This window comes from Anopheles arabiensis, chromosome 2, assembly GCF_016920715.1.
Source record: "Anopheles arabiensis isolate DONGOLA chromosome 2, AaraD3, whole genome shotgun sequence".
Lineage (NCBI taxonomy): Eukaryota > Metazoa > Arthropoda > Insecta > Diptera > Culicidae > Anopheles > Anopheles arabiensis.
The window spans coordinates 54,554,359-54,580,278 of record NC_053517.1 but is presented as its reverse complement, the minus strand read 5'-3'; the positions used below and the strand labels follow the sequence as shown (position 1 = coordinate 54,580,278).

The following is a 25,920-nucleotide window of genomic DNA, read 5'->3' as shown; positions in this document are numbered from 1 at the left end:
GTACGTAATCATTAATGGAAATGACCCGCTACGTTACGAATATAGTAGAAACTTACATTTTTCTATTCATCTTGCAGAATCGAGGTACACTTCGACGAAAAGCTGGCAAAAAAATACATACGCATCATCTGTACTTTTGCATGCGTGATTTTGGACACCGGATAGGCGACGATGCAGAAATATACTTCTATCTGTACAATGGCAACACGAACCGCATGCGTGCGCTTTCGGAGCGTTTTCTAGTGCGTATTGCACGAGATGGGTTTTCGACCTACGTGGAAACAAGCCACAACTGCACTATTTTCACCGATCTTGGATCGTCTGACCTGAATCAGGATCTCTATCTCATCGCAAACGTAATGCGCGTTGGTAAAATGCTGCACTCTGAGTCGGTGAAGAAAGGTGACAAGCTGACAACTACAACGCATGCCTACCGCCGACCGTACGGTGTCGGAGTGCTGCCTCTGAATGAAATCGCTCAGTTTGATTATAGTGTAGAATCGGAGGAAAAGGAATTTAGCTTTAAGATTTTCCAGTGTGAGGAGAAAGACTACCACCAGTTGCACGAGCTGATCATCAAGAAAGCGAGTGGAAAATTTCAACCGATCAACGCTAGCACCCAGAGCCATTATGGATTGGTGGTTTCGATGAAACTTCTTCACGGAGAAATCGGCCAAGCAAAACTGGAACAACCAATCCTGTTCCAGGGAACGGCCATCACCAAGAAAATAGGATTCCCGGATGTAATCATGCCGGGAGACGTACGCAACGATCTCTTCCTAACGCTAGAAAGGGGGGAGTTCGAGCGCGTTGGTATCAGCACGGCAAAGAACATTGAAATCACAGCGCTTGTGCTGGATGAAAACGGGCGTATGGTGCAGGAGTGCATAGCGATCGCGTCGGGAAGCCCGTTGCAGGCATACTACAAATCGATGGTGCTTTACCATAACAACTCTCCGGCGTGGAATGAAACGATCCGGATGTTTGTGCCTATCGATAAGTTCAGTAAGGCGCATGTTCGTTTCGAGTTTCGTAGCTGCTCGACGAGGGACAAGTCTGACCCGAAACTGTTCGGGTTTAGTTTTGCGCGGCTTATGGAACCGGGAGGTGCGACAATCGCCGATGGAGCTCACGAGCTGTACGTGTACAAGTGTGAAGACGCTCTGAAGGTACAGCCGAACGTGTATTTACGGCTTCCCTGTACGGCTGGTGACCGGCAGGCGCAGGGTGATTCACCATCACCGTACCATCGCAGTTCGAAGGAAGCCTTTTACGTGCGCACTATCCTTTGCTCAACAAAACTGACTCAAAATGGAGACTTGCTGTCACTGCTTCAGTGGCGCAACAGACCGGAGGGTATACAGGATTCGTTGCAGCGCGTGCTGCGACTGCACAATGAGGAGCTGATCAAATTCCTGCAGGATGTTTTGGACGCGCTGTTCGCCCTATTTTCGACCGATGATGGTAACAGCACGCCTCACTCGGGGCTTGTGTTTCACGTACTAGTCAACATATTTAGTTTGATGCAAAGCAGCAAATTTCAACACTTCAAACCGGTAATGGACGCGTACATACGCAATCATTTTGCTGCTCCGCTAGTATACCAAGGACTGCTTTCTTCGGTGCAACATCTGGCCGACTGGCTGACAACAACCGACAATCTTGAACCGATCGTGCAGTGTTTCAGTTCGCTCGAGTTTATTTTCAAACTAATCATCCAATCGCGCAAACTGTTTGCCCATGCGTCCGGGGGCCAATATGAGGATAAGTTCAAGAATGATCTGTTTTCCGTATTCCTGTCCCTGAATGGTATGCTTGCGGTGCCAAGTACGACACAAATCCTAGCAACACAGGAAGCGCTGCTCAGTAATGCAGGGGTGGTATTTGAGCAGCTACGTACCATCATCACCCGTCCGGAGCTGGAAACGCTTGTAAAATCCATGCTGGACGCTGTTCCGAAGGACGCTCAACCGCCCTTGATACAAGCGAAGCTGAAGTCAATCAAGGATATGGTTTCCGGACAGTTGTTTGAAGACGACGAACTACGTTCAGTCATCTTAAACATTGCCTGCAAGCATCTTCGCATTCATCTAGCTCGGCGGGACGAACTGCGATTGTGCTCAGAAATTCTCGCCGAAGTGTTGATCAAGTTGTATGAAGCGAAAGCAAAATCTGGGGAGAAACCATCGAACGCCATCCATCACGATCTGGATACTTTATTTGCCAACATCTTTCCCATACTGCTGCAAACTATTAATGTACTGAGCAATGGCGGTAACGAGAATCTCGTTTGCTCCTTGTTTGCGGTAAAGCTAGGTCTGCTGCAGCTGCTGGATGAGTCACACTATCAACGTATGTGGGATAGACAACAGACTGGCATTAGTCCAACCGGTGGAGGATCAGTCGTCGGAGGAAAGGAACTCAAAGATTTTATCCAGCAGTGTCTTGCAATCTTCAAGGACATCCTCGAACAGGACTGGATGATATTTTCAAAGGACTGGTTGGTGATGAAAATGGCCGCCAATGACGTGTTGCGGCGAACTTTGGAGGAGCTGGCAAAACCCCTCGTGTATCGGTTCCTTGGTCCTCAATCGTTTGATTCACAGCTGTGGTGGTCGTACTTCAGCGTTGCTGTTATTTTCCTCACTCAGCCGTCACTGCAGATCGAGCAGTATCATGAGACGAAACGGCGCAAACTGTTGAGCACTCACGGCGATATGCGCGTTATGATGGGCTTTCAAATATTGAGCATGTGGGCGCAACTTGGAGAGCACAAACTGCACTTTATTCCGTCGATGGTAGGGCCGTTCTTGGAGGTAACACTTGTTCCAGAACCAGCATTACGGAAAGCTACCTTTACGGTTTTCTACGATATGATGCAGTGCGAACAGGTAGGTGGATACGGTTTTCAACGATTTTTTTTCCTCTTTATATGATCATGAGAAAATGTAAATAATGCCAACTGCAAAACAGGCTAATGATGGGGACATCATTAATATGGAAAATTTATGAAGGCGTTCGAACAGCGAGTTTTAAAATGGCTATATAACATGCTTCGGAACTAATGTTGACTCAATACTATGCATAGGTGATAACAGCTGGTGTATGCTGTTATATCATACCTTAAACATTATGTTGCAATCGATAGGAAAATTTATACATAAATCCAACGTATACCTTTCGATTTTGTGCCGGAGATTGCCTTAAAAATCAAACCTCTCATGGACCATCGTCCGGTAGCAAAAACTGCGTGTACTTACTAATCAGTCCGGTTCCGTTGTAATTACTAATCAGTCTCGAAAGACTGTATAGACCGGCAAGAACGCGTAGGCCGTTACGCCAAATAGTAGAACCTTACCATTGCAACAGTAGTAGTAGTAGTATTTGTTTATTGAATAATTACATTATTGCGCGTATCGCATTTTTCCTACAATTTATAATGGGTCCGTCATTTTAGACTCTCCTCATTGTTCTTTAATATTCGTTATATATAACATTGTTGGAGTTCTATTTTGCTAATTCCAGGAATGGTTTTTTGGGTGATAGTGGGAAAATTATCACAAAACCCACTGAAAAGTTGTACCATTGCAACAAGTTTACTATTAATCTTGCTAAAGTTTAATAACTAATTTCTCTTCAATTTTTTCAATAATTTTATGTTTCATTTAGCTTTTCTATATTAGCATTATTTATTGAATGTTTACCATGCATGCACTCTAGACATTATCACCATCTTAAAGTGATATAAGTTATTTTTTCAAAGCTCCTAACCGAGCTGGATCCTGACTCGGATAATGTAGTTGCTGTTGTTGCATTGCTGGCGGAACCATACCATGTCCAGAACCGCCGCTGTTACCAACACTGCTGGTGCTTGGACCAGCTGCCGGTGGTGGAATACCTGAAGGACCGCCAGCTTGCTGCTGCTGATACATTGAAGCATAACTTGGCGCCCCCGGAATCAGCCCGGGTGGCAACTGGTGTATCTTCATTCCTGGTGGCAAAACTGCCATTTCCGATGCTTGCAAGTTAAAGTAGTCGGTAGGATTGGGTGGCATGGGAAGCTGTCCTGGGAGACCAGGTACGGGATCGAAGATTCGACTGCTACCCCCGCCACCACGAGGAGCGGAGTTCTGTGCGTATGCGGTCGATTTTGCTTGCGAGTGGGCCCACTTGATGGTAAGCTTCTTTCCTCCAAGAACAAGCTTGTTAAATGTTTTCTCGGCAGCCAATTCAGCTGCAGCACGTTTGGTGTACTGGACGAATGCGCACTGCTGCCTGGGAACTAGTGACACCGAGCGTATTTCACCGTAATGGTAGAAATTATCCCGTATGTCGACCTCAGTGATGTGCTCGCCCAGATTGCCTACATACAGTGTAGTGATCGTTTTGTCTTCCGGTGGGTCAAGAGTTGGTATCGAAGCAGCGCGTTTCATCAGCTTGTCCGCAACCGGATCATTTCGGCCATAGTACCGGTCACGAATGTTTTGCTCCGATAATGGATCATCCGGTTCAACGGGTTTGTCATGTCGGTAGGGACACTCTTCGCCTCTTTTACATTCACCCTTCACCCAGAACGAGCAAATATGAGGTAGATTGCGCTTGTAGTAGGGTGCGGTACGAGCTAGTTTGGCCAGCATATCACTTGCGGCTAGCGATTTGCCAACTGTTCCTGCGGCAACCGTATTATCGCCACCCGCCTTCAGTTGCGATTCAATGTTTTGGATGTAGAATTCTTTGTTTACGTCACTCTCTGGAATTTTATCCTGTATCTTGAGTGCAGCGTCTCGCACTTGTGTTGGTAAGCCGTACTCCAGGTCTAACAGACATGTTTGACAAACGTTCTTCAGCTTGCTACACGTCTGGCAAATTTCTGTCTTTTTGAAACGCATCCTGGCTCCGGGACACCAACGAAAGATGGTGAATGGACGTGTGCAGATCTTGCATTCTTTGCCGTAGCGTTCTTTAATCTAAAGAAAACAAAAAATCCGATGACAAAAAATAATGATAATTAATTGCGGGGAAACATTGTGTCGTCACTTCCTCACAACACTCACCATTCGAACATACGGATTGTCCCCAAGGCATGTTTGGCAAAGTATTGGAAATTCCTGCGAGAGAATAGCATAGAAATAGCAATAGTAAAACAGTCACAATCCCATTTTTTTTTTTTCATAAACACAAAATGCTTACCGAATCTTCCCAGTTCTGTCGATTGTATGTGTTGGTCGTTTTGGACATAGCCATTTTGAAAGCTTTTATAAACACTTAATCTGTGTAAAAACAAATATGTTCACGTCAATGGCAGAATGAAGCTGTATTTTTACACAACAAAATCTATTGCTGAAAAGCTGTATTTTCCTTAAAACACTCACGCTTGGAAAATACAGCACCACGACTTTTTCTTCTTTGCGTTCTGTTGTGACGTTTGACAAATGACAGCAACAAAGAGTATTGTCAAAGCAGCGGGCGAAAATGGCAGTGTTGCCAAGTTGGTGCCTATTTGGATGAACGTTTTTAAAAAAACGTATAAAAAATACAATCTTTCTCAAAGAACCGTTCGTCAGGGCGAGGGTTGCTGTAAATGTGCATAGCTTGAATTTACTTAATAGGATACACCTTTTCTCGCAATATAAAAAAAGGAAAAAAATTTCGATTGAATTCTCGATTATAGCAATTTTGCTTTTCATTTGCTCTTACTATTTTATTGGCCGCAATGAACAAACATTGGGAAGATTTAAAAAAAAGTATGACACTATCATACCGCAGTCAAAAATACCCCTGACCTTAGGACACTGGAAAAACTGTACGTTTTAAATATCCCACGGAGATTTGGCGATGGTAATCAAACAGAAAGCGATTTCCGACCCATGTAATTGTTTAATAGATTACCATGTGGGGAAAAAGAGAAGCAGAAATTGTGCACAATTCATGACTACAACCGGTAATAGTACAATTAGTGGAGAGAGAAATAGCACAAATGTGCTGCATGTTCCTTTTTTCACTCAAAGCTACTCTCATTCGCTACATAGTAACTAATGGAATGCTTTGTTCAGGTGGCAAGTGAAGTGTGTCTCAAGCGAATGCTACAACATATGGAATTAGATTGCACCGTTGGATCTGGTACAAGCGATAAGCTCTTGCGGAGGGATAACGACTTCACCGGACCCAGGCAAGAAACTTGGCAATGAACTGTGAGGTACATAATTATTATCAAAATCAGTGCTGACGTCATTATTAACGATGAAGTAAGCATAGGCGTCGCTTCTGAATGAGGTTGTGTTACTTCAATTGTTCCAGGACAACTGCACCATTGACACGCACGGCGGCAATATCATTGGGGGTTTGATTCGACAACTGAAGAAAGACCAGAGTATGGGGGTTTGATGGAGAAACGTTTCTGCCGGGCGCTGATTAATTATGCCCCTTCGGTACAATGCATGATATTATTAAAATGAAATGAAGTAACGCGTCAGATTTTCGTTTGTTTTACGATCTTTCCTTTATTTTTCGAATCTCTAGAGTGAGAAACATAAATAGAGAGAGAAAGAGAGAAGATAAAGAGGGAGGAAGAGACATTTTCTAATGCTGATGTTGTGCTTGGCTGCCCCTACATTCAAACCGCCCCCCATGTGAATAGGGTGCGCCTTGTCCTCATTCTTTGTCAGAAATTGTTATTTCGGAAATATCACCCGATAGTTGATTACTTGCATTACTGTTTACTTTGAACATTGAAATTAGAAACATTTCCTTAACTGTGTGTGTTTGTTTATAATTTAGCCTGCCCAATCAGGGGATCGATCGTTCGCATTTGTTATCGTTTTTGCAAATAGTACAATGAACGTGCATGGTTCATCGGTTGTTTCGGTCATAATGCATAATTTTACGCACATTTACTGGTTCGATTAATTTGTTTCTCTGTTTCTACGTTCAGTGGCAGGCAGAAGATTTGCTTTTCCATTTTAGTTTTCTTCTCATATGCTGTCTACGGTTCCTACTAAACACGACGATTATACACTATAAATCCCAAGAGTTGTCCCTAGCCTTTCGCGTATGCCAATATTGATCTATGCGTTTCTTAAATTCAACCCACCTAATCACGATGTTATGTATCCGGTATAATTATGTAATTTCCCGTTTTATGCCCAACAATTGTCGATTACCATACATTACTGTTCACAGTTCTTGCTTGTTATTTTCCTAAGAATAGTTGTATTCGTATCTACCCCGTACAAGTAATAACTTAATATTGCTTCCATCGAAGAAAGAAGAAATCATAAAAGAAGCTCAATAGCATAAGAACATACATATTATCGTATAACAATTACCGATAGGCGACATTCTCTTAACTTTCAACGATAAACGCGGTGCATTTTCATTTCTGTTTGAGACACACACACATACATGGAAAAAGCCTGTTATCGATTTCTACTTTTTACGTCTTCGAGACATTTCGTGATCTTGTGAAGTTACGGGTAACTGTTTTTTTTCTTCTAAGGGATGTTAAACCCGTCGTTATACAATTCAATTGCCAACCGTTCGTCAAACCGTAAAGATGGGTTTGTTTTTGTTTTTTCGAAACACACTACTAGTTTAAACATCATCTAATGGCTTCATCTAAAAAAGATTGCTTTCGTTTTCTCCCTGCGAAAAATGTCCTGCAATGTTAGATGCTAGCGATAGTTTGCTTTGCGAGAGGAATTTGCTCAGAAGAATATTTTAAAACAATAACCATTTTGGCGACGCGTGTTGTGTTGCATCAAATGATTTTCATATTTTTTCTACGAATGCCTGTTATGTTTGGAACATTCTGAAAGGGTTGAGAGTGTAGGAATTGCTATGAATAGTTGATTGCATTTTCTACTGTTCGTATATTTTCTAACAGAGCTTCGAAAGGTTAAGAACGGACAATTATTTTCTATGCAAGAATCAAGATTGCAAAGTGCTCTAATATATGGCCAATTTTAACATACACACACGCACACTAGCACTCCCGCTTACACCGCATTGCACTTGGTGAGCCAAAATTGAATCTCTCCCTCTAATCTATCAGCAATAATACTAACGATCTTTATCATTCGCTGGTGTGTACGGATTTGTGTTTTTTTTTGTGGAGCATTTCTTGGATGGATTCTTGTTCAACTAACATCTGGCTAATAGTAGAGAATAGTTCATTGATGAACTACGACTTCTTCCGCATAGTTTTTTTTTCTTTTTGAGCAAATAGCATTTACGCTCCAGCCTGGTTATATCCTTTCGTTCGTGCGATCCGATTGGTACGTACACTTTTGGACGTACAACATCTGAGCTGAGCATTCAAATTTGGTCACCAATTTATATTCTCCCGTCGCGTTCGTTCCCTAAAAATGCAAAGCCACTTTTTAAAACCGTCGTCTGATTCTCATCGCTCACTAGGTCGACGTTTCGCTGACGACTTGACTACGTAAGATCCGAATCAGATGCACACCGGTGTCCCGTACATCCGGCCATTGCCGCACGATGGCTATTAGCACGAGTGTGCAGAAAAGCGTCGTCAGCACACGCAGCCGCGTTTTGAGAAATGGCACTATGATCCCGGCTACCGTTGCCACCAGGAGCAGGATCACCTGCAGCACGGTCAGCACGACGTTGATCAGCTTCACCACTACGGCACGTGCATTTGAGTTGTAAATGCCTTCCACCGTAACGTACTGCTGCTGCGACAGTTGCTCCATCTTGGAAATGCGGGTCTGGCAGTTTTCGAGAATTTCGTTCACGTCTCGCAACCTTTCATCGCTCTGGTATTGCACCTTTTCCTCCAGATCGGCGATCGCTTGCTTCAAATTCTCGCGCTCGTTCTGGTGTAGCTCGGACAGATCATTAATCTGCTCTTCCAGCCGGTCCGCTCGGTACCGCTCGTTCTCCAGCGCCATCGAAAGCTCCGTCACCTCCTTCTGGACCAACTCGACCCGGTCGAGCCGCTCTTTCAGCTTCCCGTACTCCTCCCGCAGCTCGTTGAGGGCCTTGTAATTGACGCACCGCTGAGTGCAGCTTAATCGGTGTTTGTCCGACCCGAGCGGTATGCTATCACTAGTGACGCTGCTACATTCACTGTCATGTTCGCTGTATTTCCCCCCGGCCCAGGACCGTGATGGCGATGGCCCGAAGACACGGCATGCAATTGTTGGTGTTGATGGTGGTGACCCTGCCCAGGTGTAGTCCCAGCAGCCCGTCGTCCCTCACTGTCGCTTATGCTAGTATTGTGTTGATTGCTCTGTCCGCCTCCGCCACCACCACCACCACCTGGCCCACTTGCATTTGGTGTGGTTTGTTGCCCTTCCGTACCGCTCCCGACGTCCATTCCGGAAAGGTCACTGTCAGCCGCGCTGCCGGTGTACCAGGTCGATGTGAGCTGATTAATGTTGTCCGCACTGCCAAACTTGTTCCGTATGAGGTGGGCGAACTTCCGCGGCTTTGAAATCACAGTCGCCGACAAACCGGTCACACCATGCCGGATGTTGCCACCGACGTTTCTTAGACCCTGGCCTACGTCTCGCAGCATCTCGCGAGGCTGCAAGAAGCTCTGCTGCTGCTGTTGATTGGTCGCCACTGCTAGCTGCTGCAGATTGGGCGGCAACGTTTGACTGCCACCCGCAAGCAGCACCGCTTGTTGCTGCTGCTGCTGCTGCTGCTGCTGCTGGAGTAGCAAGCTCGCCGCAACTGCAGCGTGTTGTTGCTGCTGCTGTTGCTGCGTTTGTTGCTGCTGCTGTTGTTGATGTGCCTGCTTTTGTTGCGTTTGCTGCATGTCCTTGTATCGCTTGTTGTACGATTCCAGCTTCTTTTGCAGTTGCGAGATATTGTTGGCGCTCTTTTGATTCTTTTTCTCGAACACTGCCTTGATGCGCTGGAGCTGCTGCTTGTCTGCATTGGCTGCAAGCTTCAGATACTCGTTCACATTGGAATCCCGCGCTTCCTGCTCCTTCCGAATCAGTTCCTTCGTGCAAGCAATCTTGGTGGTGATGCGATCGTATGCCAGCGGCGCACTGCTCCCTCGCGAATGGCCCTTCTGATGAGCGTGGCCGTGCGCTTGGCCCGAAGAGCCCGGCAGCGCGGTCCGTTCGATGGAATCATTGCTGTGCTGTGACACGGTTGTCACATTACCATCTACCTCCTCCAGCAAGGGTCCAACGCCGGACAGATTACTGTAATCGACTGGCATGGTGCTTCGCATCATCTCCTCTAAGCTGGCACCTGCGCTGAATGGAACACCACTTCCACCTCCTCCACTGGCTGCTGTCGTACTGGCAATCGAGGACGAATTGCCCGTCGCAGGCGTGGTTGTTGTTGCTGTCGTTAGCATTTCCATTGTCGTCGTAGTCATTTCCAGCGCACTGCTGCTCCCTGCTGGTTTCGCTTCCTCGTGGGACCTTTCCCTAGGGTGCTTATCTCTGGAACCACTACCGCCACCGCCACCACCAGCAGCACTGTCTCCACTTCCTAGCCGCTGCTGTCTTGGAAGGCGTCGCGGTACCACCGGGCTGCGAATCGGTCGATAGTGCGATTTGTTGGATTCGTACGGATGTTCTTCGAGCGTGTTGCGATTAGCACTAGTGGAACCACAATCAGTAGCAGACCCTCTGACTAGACTACTATAACCACCACCACCACCACCATTACTACCGCTGTTTCCCTCTTGTGCTACGTTTGCCGTCCCCGTTTGAAAACTGGTCACTGTGGATGATCGCGCTGCTGCTGCTGATGCCTGTGCCGTATCATGTAAATCCATTCGCTACATGCGCTCTCGCCCCCTTTGCCAGCCAGTCAGTTTGTCGATAATTATTGTTGAGACGACCCGACACACACGCTCAACAATACACCCGCCCCGTCGTATGGACGCGTAACGCACCAACACCTATACACGACGGTGGCGCCGCTTGCCGCTGCCGTTCAACGACGGACAGCGCCCAATCAGAATGTCGTCGCGACGTCTGTGCACCAATTTACCTATAGTTTTTTTATGCGTTCCCGAGGGCTTCCGCAGTTACGAAGTTGCCCTTAGGGGTCGCCCAATCGTGCAGTTTCTTTTTCCGTTTTGTCGTACCTGTGCCACCAGGCAGGATACGTTCCTTTTTGGATTGTTCTTTTCAGACGCTTTTAGAATGCACGGCGATTACCTGCCTCGCCCACCCCCACCACCTTCCTACGCCTTGTTGTCGTTGACGCTTGGCACGATTGCTTCGATTAGTGGGTAGGGTGTGTTGCTGCTAGTGATTCATCGTTTCTACCACCACAATGATTGATTTGGTCTCGGTCTCTGTGCTCTGTTTACTCCATTAGCGCGTAGTGGCGTATGGCAATCTCTATAGGCGGCCCAGTCAGACAATACTTCCTCAGCGCGGATCTGTTGCTCGTGAAAGGATTGTCCCCCAAAACTCGGGTATCGTTACGGAACTAGATTTGGTCGTTTTCAAGTTAGGCACAGCCCAACAACAGATTCAAAGCGTAAATCCACCCTCCTCAGTAGGAATGTCCCGCTGCCGTCCTGGTATTTGCTGCGCGTTTCAATCGTTAATGTCAATTAGACACAAATCGCATAATTGAGATAACGAAGGGCCACGCACTTTTCAATCGTTCTTTTGTGTATAGCTTTGTTTTTCTCTGCTCTGTGTAATGTGCAGTTCCTCTACACTTGCAACCATTTCAAATGCATCATATTCACCGATGCATTAAAGGGATACACTGCTTTTTCGTTGGTTTCCCGTTTGATGACCGTCCCTTGTTGCAAATCTGATGATGCATCTCTCTACCCTTCCTGCGCGTCGCCCGTCTCGCCTATGTGCTGCTGCCGTCGTAACCTTCTGGCATGGCCGAAAACAGAACGCATAGTTTCTTTTTTCAGTGCTGTAACTTCAACGCAAACAGACGAAGGTCGTGCGGCAGCTGCAATCAGAGGGCATTTTAAGCACTGCCTTTATTCTGTGTGTTTCGCATTTGTAACAAGGGGCTCGTGTTCCTTGAACGCACATTAACCAACCATCCAGCACTTATCACATTTCACAACAAACGGCGAGTCCCATTAACGCAAAAAACTAAACGCAAACCACTCGGTCGGTCCTGGCTGCAATGTCGGTCGTTTCGTTGCGGCAGTTTTGCTTTCTTTTTACCGAGCTTCCCATCAAATCACATCACTGCACTTGGGATTTTCGTTCCGGGGTGAGCTGTGTGTGTTGTTCGTTTGCCTGACAAATTTTCGTCGAAATTACAGTAAAGGCTGATTCGTTCAATGTGCTCGAATTCCGAAGCTACTCGAATCGTGCTGTTCGGCGTGGCGAAATGGGGTTTCGCTAGTGATGGGCAAGTTTTGAATATTTCGGTAAGGTACGGAGGTTGTTCCTTACCGCAAAGGAACGGAATGATGAATTTCGCGAAATTCCGGTTCGTGTATTTTTGGCATAAGAATATTAAATCTACATTTTTAGAAGCTTATTTGGAAAATTATTATTATTCCATAATATTATTTTTATTATATTTAAATATTTTAGATTTAGTGTTTTGCGACTGTCTTATGCAATTATAAGTGTATCCCTAGTTACGACACCCTCAAATTACGACGATTCGCAGATACGACGATTTAATTTTGTCGGTTTAAAGTTGTCAATGCGATTCCCCAATTACCCGATCTTGAATATCTATATCGAGGAAACGGCTTTTGGAGTAAAATTAATATATTATCGAACATAGTTTTAAATAAAATACACGATATCATTATACATCGACTATCCAAATTCGGTTATTAAATTTATTCTCACAAGATATTCGACATACGACTATTTCGACTTACGCCTTGCGTTGGGACATTTTTTCGGTCCCAAATATAGTCTTATCCGGGGGTCACCTGTAAATCCTGAACATAACAAATATGTTGGTTATTTTTGAATCAACGTATTTTGTTATTCTTATGATAAAAGTATCTGAATAATTAAATAGAAGTGTATACCGAGGAGTTTTAGTGTATTCGTCGATGGCTCCACAATATTTACACCTATAGCCGTTGTAACCTTTAGCCGGTCTCATGTTACAGTCGTCAACTCGTACGACCTAACATGCCCGTCATGGGTTCAAGCCCTAACTAGACCGTGTCGTCATACGTAGGACTGACTATTCTGCTATGGGGGGGTTATGCAAAAGTCACTGAAAGCCAACCCCACAAGTGGTGCAGGCAGGCCTTGACCGACAACGGTTGTTGAACCAAAAAGAAGAAAAGATAGCCGTTGTAATATTGAACTTTATTATTTTATATCAACATTGGTCCGAACTTCCTATGAAAGGAACTGAACGAATCTATCAGGTTCGGAACGAATGAATTGTCATCACCAGTTTTCGTTTGCTCTGTCAAAATCATCCGTTCGCCGAGCGGGAAATAATGTTTAAACTGGGTTGGATTTTTCATACCTATCCGGAATGTGCTACTTTTTGTACGGAAAATTGATGTTTCGGAAAAATACACATTTTTTATCGGTCTTAGCGGAATAACAAGATTCAACAAACATGAGATATCGCTTGGCATATGGCATCGACTTGCTTATCTCTTGCGAAACTATTGATTTTATCGGCCCTGTAACAAATTCCATAGCGTGTAAGTGTTGATTTGTTTTGGGAAGGTGTTTGCGGTATGAGTATGAAAGGCATGAGTTAGGTTAAATGGATGGATTAAGCCAAGCTGTATTTTTTGTATTTCATGACGAATGCCTGTATCGTACTGTTGTCCCATTAGATGTAGAGGTCAAAAGAATGATAAATGGACGGTTATTTTCTCGACATATATGACTACCGACTCGTAATTTGTTCTCCCGTTTGTTTCTACAGGTTTCACGTGGATCATTCCGGCTGGTAGAAAGCGAACTGATTGACAAGCTGGATTTGCTCATCAGTGAGAATAAGGGCGACGATGAGTATCGGGAACTGTTTAGCACGATGTGAGTAATCTAGCTTAGACTGTATGTTGTATACTTTATTTCATCTCATGAAAATCGTCACTAAGAACTAATAAGAATGGGTAAACTAGTTTGAAACTAAATAATGACTAATTGCATACTAATTTTAAAATAAGTCTCGTGTTCATACTAACTCTAATCTCTCAACACTCTGCTTTAATCGCGAACAATGATCTTCATCAAAATCATCAACTACATCGCCATCACTCTATCATCATGATCCTCGCTAATATCACCCAAAACATCACGATCGTGCATCATCGGCGTCGTGTTGTGGTTCACATTCTGCTACAAATTTGTCCGTGTCGTGTTTCTTCTCCTGTTTGCGCCCATCTACCGTGAAACAAAACGACCTCAATTGCACATATGCACCCAAACTGTAGGGAGCAACTGTGTCTAGCGTAAGTTATCACTAAACCTTCGAACTAAACTAAACCCACTCTATTAATTGTGTGTTGTTCAATACCATTGATGCAGTATGACATAGCCTTAGTGTGGAACATAATCGATTTCTTTGGTTTCTTCTGTATTTGTTTTTTAAATATTCAAATTACCGATCGACTCGTACAGCCTCCTGGAACGGGTACAAACGGAGAATCCCTCCTGGCGCGAGTCGGGAATTGCATTCATTTCCTCCGTCACGCGGTTGCTGGAACGGCTGCTAGATTATCGTAGCGTCATGCAAGGAGACGAGAATCGCGACAAACGTATGACCTGCACGGTCAATCTGCTGAACTTCTACAACGACGAGATTAATCGCAAGGAAATGTACGTTCGATACATCTACAAGCTGCTGGATCTGCATCTCGGTGCCGAAAACTATGTCGAAGCTGGGCTGACGCTGAAGCTGTACGCCGACATGCTGTCCTGGGATAGTGAAAACATTTCAGATGAATCGAACGGGCCCCGGGAATGGGAACAGAAGGAGAAAATTTATAAAAACGTAAGAGATGATGCTCGCGCTGGGGAGATCAAGGATGTCTAATGTCTTTGTGTTTTCGCGTTTATCTTACAGATCATAAGCTATTTCGATAAGGGCAAATGTTGGGAGAAGGGCATCCCGTTGTGCAAGGAGCTGGCTATATTTTACGAGCGCAAACGTTTCGATTACAACCGGCTGAGCGATGCTTTAGTTCAGGAAGCAAAGTTTTTCCAAAACATCCTGACTCAATTGCGCCCAGAGCCCGAATATTTTCGCGTCGGATACTACGGTACAGGATTTCCATCGTTCGTCAGGGTACGTGTTTTACGTGGGATGCAATGATGCAATTACACCCTTCGCGTGAACTATATGTTCTGTTCCTTCCTTCCCGTTTAGAACAAACAATTCATCTACCGTGGCTTGGAGTACGAACGCATCGGTGCATTCATCCAGCGGCTCCAGACCGAATTTCCCACTGCATTCATTCTGGACAAGAAGCAATACCCACCGGACAGCTCGATTCTGAACTCGCCCGAGCAAAGGTTTCACGTCGTCAATGTGCGCCCGATCGCCGATCCGTACCATCTGAAAAGTGCCAAAGTGACCGTCCCGGAGAAAATTTCCAAGTACTATGAAGTGAACGACGTTACACGGTTCCAGTACGACCGTCCAGTACACAAGGGCACGGTAGATAAAGATAACGAGTTCAAGTCCTTGTGGATCGTGAGAACGATCTACGAAACGGCCCAACCGTTGCCGGGCATCTTACGATGGTTCGAAGTTAGTAAGACGTGAGTATTGCTATTGTTTTGCTTTTATGACACGTTCTGCACGACACTGCAGTATTTAGGTTGCTTAAACGTTTGGTTCTAATGATACTATTTTCTACCTTTCTGCGGCACAGATCGGAGCACGAGCTAACACCGGTGGAGTTTGCTTGCGAAACGATTGCCAACGTAAACAAGGAACTGTCCGATCTCATCGTACAGTACCGTCTGGATCCGAAGCGCAATTTAAACCCATTCACGATGCGCCTGCAAGGATCGGTCGATGCGAACGTGAACGGAGGCTTCAGCAAATATCAGGACGCATTCTTCTCGGAGCGTTTCGCCAAATCGGCCGAGGGTCGCGATCAGAGTGTGCATGTACAGCGGCTGAAGCGGTTGATTTTTGAGCAGATGCAAATCCTACGCCAGGCGCTGGAACTCCATCGCAGTCTTGCACCGGAACAGGTGCTGCCGCTGCACAATCGCCTGTCGGAAGCGTTCCTGGAGCTGGAGAAGAGCACGTCCGAGTGGAAAACGAACATCAACATTCCAACCAAACCGCTGCCTCCGCTACCGATTGGCCAGCAGCAGCAACCGCATGGTGGCGGTGGTACAGACCTATACGGTGGTGGTACGGGAGCAAACGGGGGGAAAATGGGCCTGTCCAATGGTGGAGCACAAGAGCTAGCGTACTTCCCGGAAGACTACGACGGCACGTACATGTCGGTGAACAAAAAGACTCTCTCGCTGTCCGGAATTGTTCCGATGACGGCGTTAACCTCCTCGCCAGCACCTCACATTCCACCGCGCGACAGTACTGGTGCAGTGATGCTGCCTGCAGTGTGTTCGCCGACCGCGCCACCATTGCCACCGCGGGGCCACACCCCGGACAAACGCAGCTCCAATCCGATGCCATTCACCGAGTACGTAGAGCAACAGCAGCAGCAGCTACAGCAGCACAGCAGTTTGCCAGGCAAGAATCGGCAGAAAAAGTATTCACTGTATGAGATTTCACTCAACGACAGTGGCAACTATGGCAGCCCGCGCAATCTGGCCGAATTCCGGCAGGGTTTCTATCGCGATTCGGGCATTTCCACCAGCACGCAGGAATTGAACAATCTCAACGCAGCATCGTCCTCCGGGGCAACAGGCGGTGGTCCCCTGCCGCAAGGAGGAGAGGGCTGCGCTCAAACGCCACCGCACCAACACTATCACCAGCCGATGACCATTACGTCCGCAGCCACAACATCCCACGACGATTACAACATTATTGCCAATGGCAATACGTTGCCGGTTATGTCCCAGCATCCGGTCCGTGGCCATCAGAAGACAAACTCCAACCCCGAAGCGTACCAAAGCATTCCAATGGTGGCCGGAACGACGGCGCCTTCCACCGGCGGTACATCGGTGCAACCACCGCCACCACCGATCCCGCCCAAATCGGCTTCGCTGCACCATCAGCACTCACTCCCGGTGGGGAGCCTTGGTGGGGGAGGACTGGCCAATAATAATATTAATAATAACAACAACAATCACAGCAATAACAACAGCACGCTTAGCTTCCATTCCCAGGGAGCGCATGCGCAGCATCTACCGCCACCATCCCACTACCACCATCAGCGCAACCAGTCGCTTAACCTCAGCACCAACAGTTCGTCCGACGGGGAGCAGCTAAGCTTGAACGACATTAGCCCAGCGCCTCCACCAATGTTTAATGATAATTTTAGCGACTCGTTCAGCGACGAATGTGACAATCCGGCACCAAGCTGTGGCGCCGTTCCCAATAGCCAGCACGCAAAAATGACACCCAGCCCAGGCCGGTCGGTAGGTGGTGGTGGCTCCGGTGCGGCTGGGGCTGGTGTGGTAGTAACGCCAGGCGGCTACAACAGCACCACACTGAACGGATCAGCATCGTCCGGCGAAGCGCTGGAGCTCAGTTCGATCACGACGACAACGACTACGACTACGATCATTTCTCTCCGAAGGGATGATGAGGATGAAATATTTTACTAAAAACGCGCATTTCGCAATTGTGTGGCGCATATGAGTTGTATTTTGCGGCTATGGAAAACGAAAAGCAAACAGCGTAACACTTTTCTACCACCGATCGTTTTTGATCGAGCTGGTACAAGGTCATGATATTATATGAAAGCGAAGGGGGAAGTCGAAGGGTGAAGTGGGCGTCGATAGACAAAACATGTGCAATCACTTATTCTTACCCACATTGAACCGGAGACACGATAGCGGCTATCTCAGATAAGAAAGCAACCACATACCAACGAGAACTAATATTCAGGAACGTCGTAACATATACGTGCGAAGAGTAACCATTTATAATACTAGTGTGAAGCAAGCAAGCAAGCTATTTGCTATATTTATAGATATACAACAAAAAAAAAAGAAAGATAGAAAACCCCGTAAGTATGCATATATACACACGTGCGCTCATAATTTAACTAAACAACAAATTCCACACAATGGATATACCTCTATACAATTACTAACATTTCATTGCAACCGCCCAGCACATTGGTAAAACGAATCGTTTGCCCAACCAAGCAACAACAGTGTATATGTGCGAGCGAGTCTCATAATTATTGTGAATTGAAACCCAATTTGCCAAAACAACAGCAACCAATTGTTTAGAATTATATGAAAGCTACAGCTAACGATAGCAAACTGTAATGCATTCGCAAAGCATGGGAGCATCTTCATGTCGCGCGATGCTGAGTAGTAGAAATAGAAACCAAAAAAAAAAAAAACATTATGATTGATGCATTAATTTTGCATTATACGTACAAGTAATACGATACAATCATTATTCTGGAGAGGAAGGCAAAATCCGGCGCAAAACGAGTGTGATTTCAATCTAGTATTTTTAGGGTTCAGAAAGATCTGCGTGGAAGGGAATGGGATTACGAGATACGGTAATTATTAATGGAAGCGCCCCCACCATTGGGGCGCGAAGCATTTCCAGCATTTCATTCCAAGGAATTTGCTTTTTATATGCTTGTCCGTGCTAGACCATGCATAACTAAACAATTACCTCCAAATACTCTTGCGATGTTACCGTTTCCGTACTCTCTCGATTCTCTTACACTTTTCTTCTTACCTAGTAGTTTACCTACCTAGTCAGCAGAAATGGTGTAGAACAATTTAGTCTCGGAAAACTCTTGCTAAAGGCTTCGAGGGGCAGCAGGAAAATGAATTTTAACTCTTGTAAAAGCGAATACAAATAGTTGAAGATATTAGCAAAGATATTGAGAAAGGATAAGAAGGGTGAAGAAAGGAGCTAGAGGGAGAGAGACATTCATTCTTATAGGAAATGAACTAAATGTAATTGTACTCTGTAGCACTCTTGTTGGTCAAATCCAATAGGATTTTTCAAGCAGCCTGCCCAAAAAGGGTGCCATAGAGTCCAATTTCCAACACATGAAGTTCACTTCCCTTAAGAAAGAGTCAAGTAAGTGTCCCACAACTATGAGAACCCCTGGAAACCCCTGTAAAGGAGATTAAAAAAAGAGCAGACAGACCATTGCTTGATTATATTTTAGTTTAGTTTTCGGTGTGCAGCTTTCCAGCAGAGCACTGTTTACCTACTCAACCCCTTTTGTCGGCGTACATATAAAGTTCAATATATTGACCCTTTTACGAAAACTACCTAATAAAACAGTGCTACTATACCAGTAGTGTACGTTGTGCAATGTTTCATTTCAGCCAAGAAGAAAGAAAATCCTGTATCTGTTCGTTCTTCTGCTCCACATGCTATACTCGAACCGCAAACCGCATTGAACAGACAATTTGCATCCATCGCTAGGATATTCACTACTAGAGCAGGAGCATTGAGTAGAGAACAGATCTTATGTTACCAACCGGTCATTCCATAGCGATTACATGGGATTCAATTTATCACAACAAACCTGTTGTAACGGGCGAAGCTGGGACTTACCTTTTTAATCTACAGCAGAGATGTCAAACACTTCGGAAGAAGATTTCAAAATTCAGTCTTAATAACGAAGTATAAAGTAAGTTACTCATAGTGGCCGTTATTGGAAAGGTATCCGCAAAGATGGCATGTGTTTTAGTTCTTGTTTGCTGGCGGCACCTTGAAGTCAGACTCATATTTTCTCCTATTTTCACTCATTTTCTGACATTGCGGCTTTCTGGAAGATTGGGAAACCATGTAACGGAATGCCACTTTATTCACTTCATTGATTAGGGGAAATCTTTAGCTAGGCTTCTGCAAAAATCAGGCCAATATTTTTAAACATTTCGAAAAACCAAGGACTTCAAAAAGGCGTGAGTTGTATGAGGCTGATTGGAAGTTGGTAGTCTCTTTTTTTAATGGCCACATAGCTAGTGAATATTTGCCGATATAGTGCTAAAATGATGAGTTATCGTTATTAGTCATTGGCGTTGTCAAAATACAGCATTTGTTCTTCGTGTGTCGATATGTTGAGACGCTAAACGAGGTTCAAAGAACTGTCTAGGTAGCCTCAAAGTTAGCATATATCAGGAGCATTGCATAAGAATAATAACATGTCCGGGTTTGGGCATCTACCGTTTAAGTAAAGTATGAGTAAATTTAAATTGCTATGCGTATTATAATTGTATGGTAACTGTGCCTATTTTGCAGTGTAACTAAAACCATAAAATCATGCAAAATAATGTTGAAAATTGTCTCAATACATATTTTTAGAATATAGATATGCTCATTTGTTATTCATATACGAAGTTTGAGTGAGAGTGAGCGTGAAAAACTGTTTTAGACATTTTTGTCTACCTATTTGCATTGATTAAAACATTTTCCGACCCGAAAATAGGACCAAGCTGCCGAATATAGGAACAAAAACAGTGTTTGCATTTTCACGAATATCTCTAAAACATACATTTAAATCAGCAAATAAAAAATAGTACAACATAATACGATAGTTTATCGTTCAAAATAATGTTGTTTTCAATAAAAATAATAAAAATTGTAAGTGTACCTGCAGTTTTTATGAAACTGCTGCACTAACCTACCTAATACTGGTACAGTTACCCTACTTCCATATTTCTTTTTTCTACACAATTAAAGATGGTGTATGGTGGAGTAATTGTCATGAATAGTTTTACAGAAGGCTATGAAAAAATGAAGATACGATTCTAGGTCAAAGAATAAGTCCTTAATGATTGATAGTACCTGGTGGTATAGTGGGTGATGGAGAAAACAAAAAATGGACCATTGATACATTTTAGTATACTAAAATACAATTTTATTCATCACCAAACTCACCCCCCCCCCCCCACCATTCCCAAACAGCTCAACTGCGGCCCGCGGGAAAATTTCCAACTGTAATCCGGCCCGCTACCCAAAACGAGTTTGACATCACTGGTCTACAGCATCTGTAGTGTTGGGAAAAATGAATTTTTCGTCGGAATCGATTCCGGCTAGCTCCGAAGTTTTTTGGAATCGATTTAGAATAGTAGGCCCGGAATCAGTTTTCGGGATCGACTCCAGAATTGGCTCTGGAATCAGAATCGGATCCGGAATTGGTTCCGGATTCAGAATCGACTCCGGAATCGGAATCTACTCCAAAATTGGAGTCAGCTCTGGAGTGAACTCAGGAATCGGCTCCGTCATCGACTCCGGAATCGGCTTCGGAATCGATTCCAGCATCGGGTTCGGTTCCGGAATTGGTTCCAAACATGGAATTGGAATCGGCTAGGTCTGATTCCGAGCTCCCACCACTAAACTGTACATATATCTTTGAGACACGTACACTGTTCAAATCAGACAAAACTGATTGGCAATGAAGGAACCGCTACAAAAAATTGATCCCTTGGAATGATGATCAGATCACTCTACCGCTTGTTTTATGTACACTGGGCGATCGTCAAACAGCTTGCACTCTTTTGATAGTTCTTCGTGCTCCCAGATACAGAGCGCACTCCATCCTAGGCTGCCAACTGGCTTGTATCTTTTAACGTTTCTCGTATCTTTGTTTCCTTGTATTTTTGAGAGATTCAGCAATCTCTTAGGATTTATGCATGTCTAACGTGCGAAGAATCTATAAAAGATTCCTGAAAAGCTAAAGATTCATACGTAAACGTTTGCTGTATCCATCACACGTGTATATGTCATATTTGGGTCCGCACACATGGCGAGCATTCGTTGGCCATAAATCAGCAATGGCTGTTAAAAAACTTTTCGACGAAGCATACAATCAAGTGCGGATTACCGAGCGTACACTATATACAGATTCTTCAAACTATAAACCTTGAGAGATTCATGAATCTTCAGAAATAAATTCAAATTAAATAAATAAATCTTCAGAGATTCAAGAATGTTGGATGTCACAGGATAATGGAACAAAATGGTTATTGTAAATCATAGCAACCATTGCTGCAATATAAAAGCAGCTCGACTAGCATCTCCCGCTTTACTTTTCAGTTGACTATCCATAGACGAACATTACTATTAGAACTTACGCAGTGTTACAGTCCGGAAAAGCACAACCCAAAGAAGCGATGGCAGAACTACAGCAAGTAGTGCTTTTGATAAAGGAGCTTCTGCAGAAGCTAGCACAACCAACAACTGCCCCTAGCAACCCGGAGCAAACCCTCCAGGCCTTGATAAGCACCATCGGCGAATTTTCGTTTGACGAGGAAAACGGAATCACTTTTGAGGAGTGGTACAGCCGGTATACGGACCTTTTCGAATCGGATGCCCAGAACCTAGACAATTCCGCCAAAGTGCGTCTGCTGCTGAGCAAGTTGGACAAACCATCACACGCCAGGTACGTCAACTACATCTTGCCGAAGCTTCCCAAGGACATCGATTTTGCTGGCACCGTCAAGATACTATCGCAAATGTTCGGCACACACACCTCCATTTTTAACAAGCGGTACCAGTGCCTCCAGCTAGTAAAATCTGAAGCAGAGGACATCATCACCTACGGAGCAAAGGTGAATCGTGCATGCGAAAATTTCGATTTAAAAGATATGAGCATCGATCAATTTAAGTGTTTGGTGTTTGTGAGTGGCCTCAAAGGTCATGCCTACGCCGACATTCGAGCTAGGATAATTTCCCAGATCGATGGTGAAACAGCAGAAGCTCACGTGACTCTACACAGCTTGATTCGTGAATATCAGCGACTCGTCAATCTCAAGGCGGACGCATTGATGATTGATCGCCAGCCATGCTCGAAACAGGAGAAGGGAATCTCTCATCAGCAGCACTCTTCGAAAACGGAAGGTAATCTGCCTCGCACTCCTTGTTGGCAATGTGGACGGATGCATTTTGTCCGTTACTGTCCATTCTCGGAGCACCAGTGTAAACAGTGCAACCGGATTGGCCACAAGGAAGGCTATTGCGGCTGCGTTACTAAACGGCAAACAGTTCCAGCCAGAGGGCAGAAGAAGCCATTGAATCAGCCAGCAAATAGACAAAATAAACCACGAGAAAAGTAAACGCTAGAGGAGTATACATCGTGAACTACCTAGCTACACGTTCCAGCAAGCGTAAGTACGTGCCTACGACATCGTCACAATGGCTGCCAACTTTTCAACCTCAATTGAAATGTCCGGATACTTCGGACTGTAACAATGAATCTTTGTGATTCAGATTAAAAGATTATTCACTTGTACGATTCATTCCAACTCATGAATCTGAATCAGAGTTACATCCATCTCTGGACCAAGATACAAAGGTTACTAATCTTTCGGACTACGTGTCTTCTTTATGGTCAGACATCCACAGTTAACCTTTTCCCCCGCACAAGTAAAATGAATCATTCACACAATGGTATAGTTTACACTTTTGACTTTTATTTCAACAAAAATACATCCTCTGTTAATTATGCTTTCGTTTAAACCTGTCTAACGATTTCCAATGTTCGTGCTGTTTTGCAATTTGTTATTGTTTCCCACCGGTATATATTCGTATTGATTCTGGGCACAGCTTTTTGATTCGTGATTTTCCTTCGTTTTCCATGCAAATTCATTTTTACATTGCTTATATGCTTTACTTGCTGCTCACAGCATGTGCTAACCACACGGTTGCTGCAATAAGTAAAGTAATTAGAATCTTTCCATGCTGGCACGCGCGGCTTGCCGGACGATTTGCCGCCGCCCGCGAACATGGTTAACATCCAAATATTTGGTACATCACGCGGTTCAGGATCGAAACCAGATTGGATGGTGGATGGCGCCCTACTTGTAAGGTGTAATAAGAGGTGGTACTAATGACGCAAGTGTAGTATGCCGTTGCAATTTCGACGCCTTGTATAGCACTGAAGTAGTACACTACTAAATTCAACTACAATCAACAACTTTGAACAGATGGACTGAGGAAAAAAACAAATTCGTGGAAACCACCGGCACCGGCTCGTTTGCCGTAAGGGGATTCCCGTCCCGTTCCCTAACATTAATAGTATTGCAACGTAGATTGGCCCAATATCATTCAGTATGAGGCTGACAGCGCCCCGTGCCTCGCCAACACACTTTCACTCTTCATGTACTGGCATTTAAACTACAGCTGTGTTTTATATATTTGTAAAGAATGTATATTTTTACAGCATTTTGTTTGCCTTTTTCCCTTCGCCTGTGTCTTGTTGTGGGCTACACCAAATGATTCATTCATTCTTTCATCTTTCGTCGATACGTACAAATAGAAAACGATCATCATCCTCGATGCATTTACCTATTTTCTCATTAGTCCATTCTGCATTTGTTTTTTGTTTTTTTTTTCATTCCGTTTCGTTTCGTTACGTTCTGTTTGGCCTTTTCTTTTCACTTTTCACCCTTTTACTACTACTCCTATGCACGATATGTAAGTTTCGATATTTAAAAATCAGTTTGCAATCAGTTTCGGTTTGTCAACAAACTCGTTTTCACAATGTATCTAGGAATTTGTTTTGTTTCGCTGTGTTTTACATTTTCGTTCTTGTTTTGCATTGTTTTGCATGATTTTTTTTTTTGTATCATGTTATTGTCGTTACGCATCTTTTTTGTTTCTTTCTTCTGGCAATAGTTGTGGGGAAAGCAACAGAAACGGAAGTTTACAAAACGCTGCTGTAACAAATACAACAAAGTTAAAATGTGGTAATTTACTGGAAACATGCCATGCCATTTTCACGCCGGGGATGAGTTTTTGACATGAAATATAGAAAGCAGTAAGAGTTTTCTATAGTTGATGTCAGCATATTAAAGCATACTAAAATCTTAAAACCGTATGATGAAACAAAGATAAAGGCAAACGGAAAATGAAGACAAATATGTATATAATTAATAAAAAAACAACTCAACAAAAAATGTAAAAAAACTAATAAAGGGAAGACACTAATACTCAAATGGAACGGAAATATAATGTATAACGTGTACAGTCAAATGCAATATACACTTACATAAATGTGTTTGTTTTACTTCTTAAACGCTTAATCATATACAAAAGGGGAAGTTTCTGCGCGCACGTATTTAGTAGCTTCATTCACTTACGTGTAATAATGTGCATAATTGTAACATAATTGCATTAAAAAGCGTAAAAGGCGCGAAAAGAATATTAATGATAATAATAATAATAAAAACAGTTTGAAGTGTTTTGGAATCCGTTGTTTAACAGTACAAACAGCCAAACAAACATTAAATATTAGCTAGTGCCCGGTGCCCGCCACCAATAGTGCGTGTGTGTGTGTGTTCCCCGTAAGTGGTAATAGGAAACCAAAACAAAGATGGATTCAGTAAACTTTCCAAACACGCTTTGCATTTTGCTCTACTTTTGCTAATGATATAATGCGTTAACAATATTGCATGCTTTTTTTGCTTTTCCATAACATAATCCAATATGATGATGAACGTTTCATGCAGTTTCATTCTCCGACACGATTATCTTTTCCAATAGGATAATCTTTTCTGGATGTTGTTATTAATCTGGATGTCTACGTGTTTTTATGGTCTTTTGTTTTTTTGTTTTGTTTTTTTTTTCATTTGTCGTATGTACCATTTTTTGTTTTCTTCTATTTCGATCTCTCTTTTGCCATTTTGGTTTTTGCATTATTTTCCTGTATTGACCCCGTGTATTGGCCAGTTTGTTTTGTTTTGTTTGTTTGTTTTGTTTTGTTTGTTTTGTTTCTGTTTGTGCAAAACTTTCGTAAGACACATTTACACACACATACACGCACACACAGAGAAACACACTTACAAAATGCATAGTCGTTTTTAACCTTTTCTTTAGTTTAGTTTAAAAAGTTGTATGTTGCGAAAAAACCTTCAATTCGCTTTT

At 43.9% G+C, this 25,920-nt stretch overlaps 4 protein-coding genes and 1 long non-coding RNA gene across 13 annotated transcripts in view; 3 read left to right on the top strand and 2 right to left on the bottom strand.

Moving 5' to 3' along the window:
- Positions 1-19,348, top strand: part of LOC120893863 (dedicator of cytokinesis protein 4) — a 60,560-nt gene extending 41,212 nt beyond the window's left edge. For 7 of the 8 annotated variants that reach the window (XM_040296009.1, XM_040296006.1, XM_040296011.1 and 4 more), the window contains 7 exons: positions 78-2,891; positions 13,843-13,952; positions 14,354-14,371; positions 14,541-14,913; positions 14,986-15,207; positions 15,289-15,683; positions 15,797-19,348. In XM_040296009.1, the coding sequence (XP_040151943.1) occupies positions 78-2,891; positions 13,843-13,952; positions 14,354-14,371; positions 14,541-14,913; positions 14,986-15,207; positions 15,289-15,683; positions 15,797-17,672 (5,808 nt within the window). In that variant the 3' untranslated portion in view covers positions 17,673-19,348. The remainder of the gene's footprint in view (positions 1-77; positions 2,892-13,842; positions 13,953-14,353; positions 14,372-14,540; positions 14,914-14,985; positions 15,208-15,288; positions 15,684-15,796) is intronic. The other variant, XM_040296012.1, reaches the window with a different exon arrangement.
- On the bottom strand, positions 3,665-5,430 carry LOC120893866 (pre-mRNA-splicing factor RBM22). Of its 2 annotated transcripts, XM_040296017.1 has the most exons (4): positions 5,373-5,430; positions 5,191-5,270; positions 5,055-5,108; positions 3,665-4,967 (listed from the first exon to the last, which is right to left on the bottom strand). In XM_040296017.1, exons 2-4 carry the CDS (start codon positions 5,242-5,244, stop codon positions 3,750-3,752), a joined length of 1,326 nt encoding a protein of 441 aa, XP_040151951.1. In that variant the 5' UTR covers positions 5,245-5,270; positions 5,373-5,430; the 3' UTR covers positions 3,665-3,749. The 2 variants fall into 2 exon arrangements, with proteins under 2 accessions (XP_040151951.1, XP_040151950.1); XM_040296016.1 differs by having other exon boundaries at positions 5,191-5,404.
- On the top strand, positions 5,529-6,474 carry LOC120893868. Its single transcript, XR_005738158.1, has 2 exons — positions 5,529-5,941; positions 6,054-6,474. It is a non-coding gene; the product is annotated as an uncharacterized LOC120893868 (long non-coding RNA).
- LOC120893865 (transmembrane and coiled-coil domains protein 2) lies at positions 7,382-12,206 on the bottom strand. Its single transcript, XM_040296015.1, is given in 2 exon segments — positions 7,382-9,118; positions 9,121-12,206. Coding segments are annotated over 2 exon segments (2,352 nt in total). The 5' UTR covers positions 10,763-12,206; the 3' UTR covers positions 7,382-8,408.
- Positions 19,349-22,169: 2,821 nt separating the features above from the next.
- On the top strand, positions 22,170-25,544 carry LOC120908479 (uncharacterized protein K02A2.6-like). The gene is made up of 2 exons (XM_040319475.1): positions 22,170-22,896; positions 25,540-25,544. The coding sequence occupies exons 1-2, from the start codon at positions 22,170-22,172 to the stop codon at positions 25,542-25,544; spliced, it is 732 nt and encodes a 243-aa protein (XP_040175409.1).
- The last annotated feature ends 376 nt before the right edge of the window (positions 25,545-25,920 follow it).

Coding starts and splice junctions, on each gene's coding strand:
- LOC120893866 (XM_040296017.1), bottom strand. CDS start 5,244: ATGGCTATGTCCAAAACGACCAACACATACAATCGACAGAACTGGGAA. Junction 5,109..5,190: donor GACAGAACTGGGAAGATTCG/GTAAGCATTTTG, acceptor ATTCTCTCGCAG/GAATTTCCAATACTTTGCCA. Junction 4,968..5,054: donor ACAATCCGTATGTTCGAATG/GTGAGTGTTGTG, acceptor TGTTTTCTTTAG/ATTAAAGAACGCTACGGCAA.
- LOC120908479 (XM_040319475.1), top strand. CDS start 22,170: ATGGCAGAACTACAGCAAGTAGTGCTTTTGATAAAGGAGCTTCTGCAG.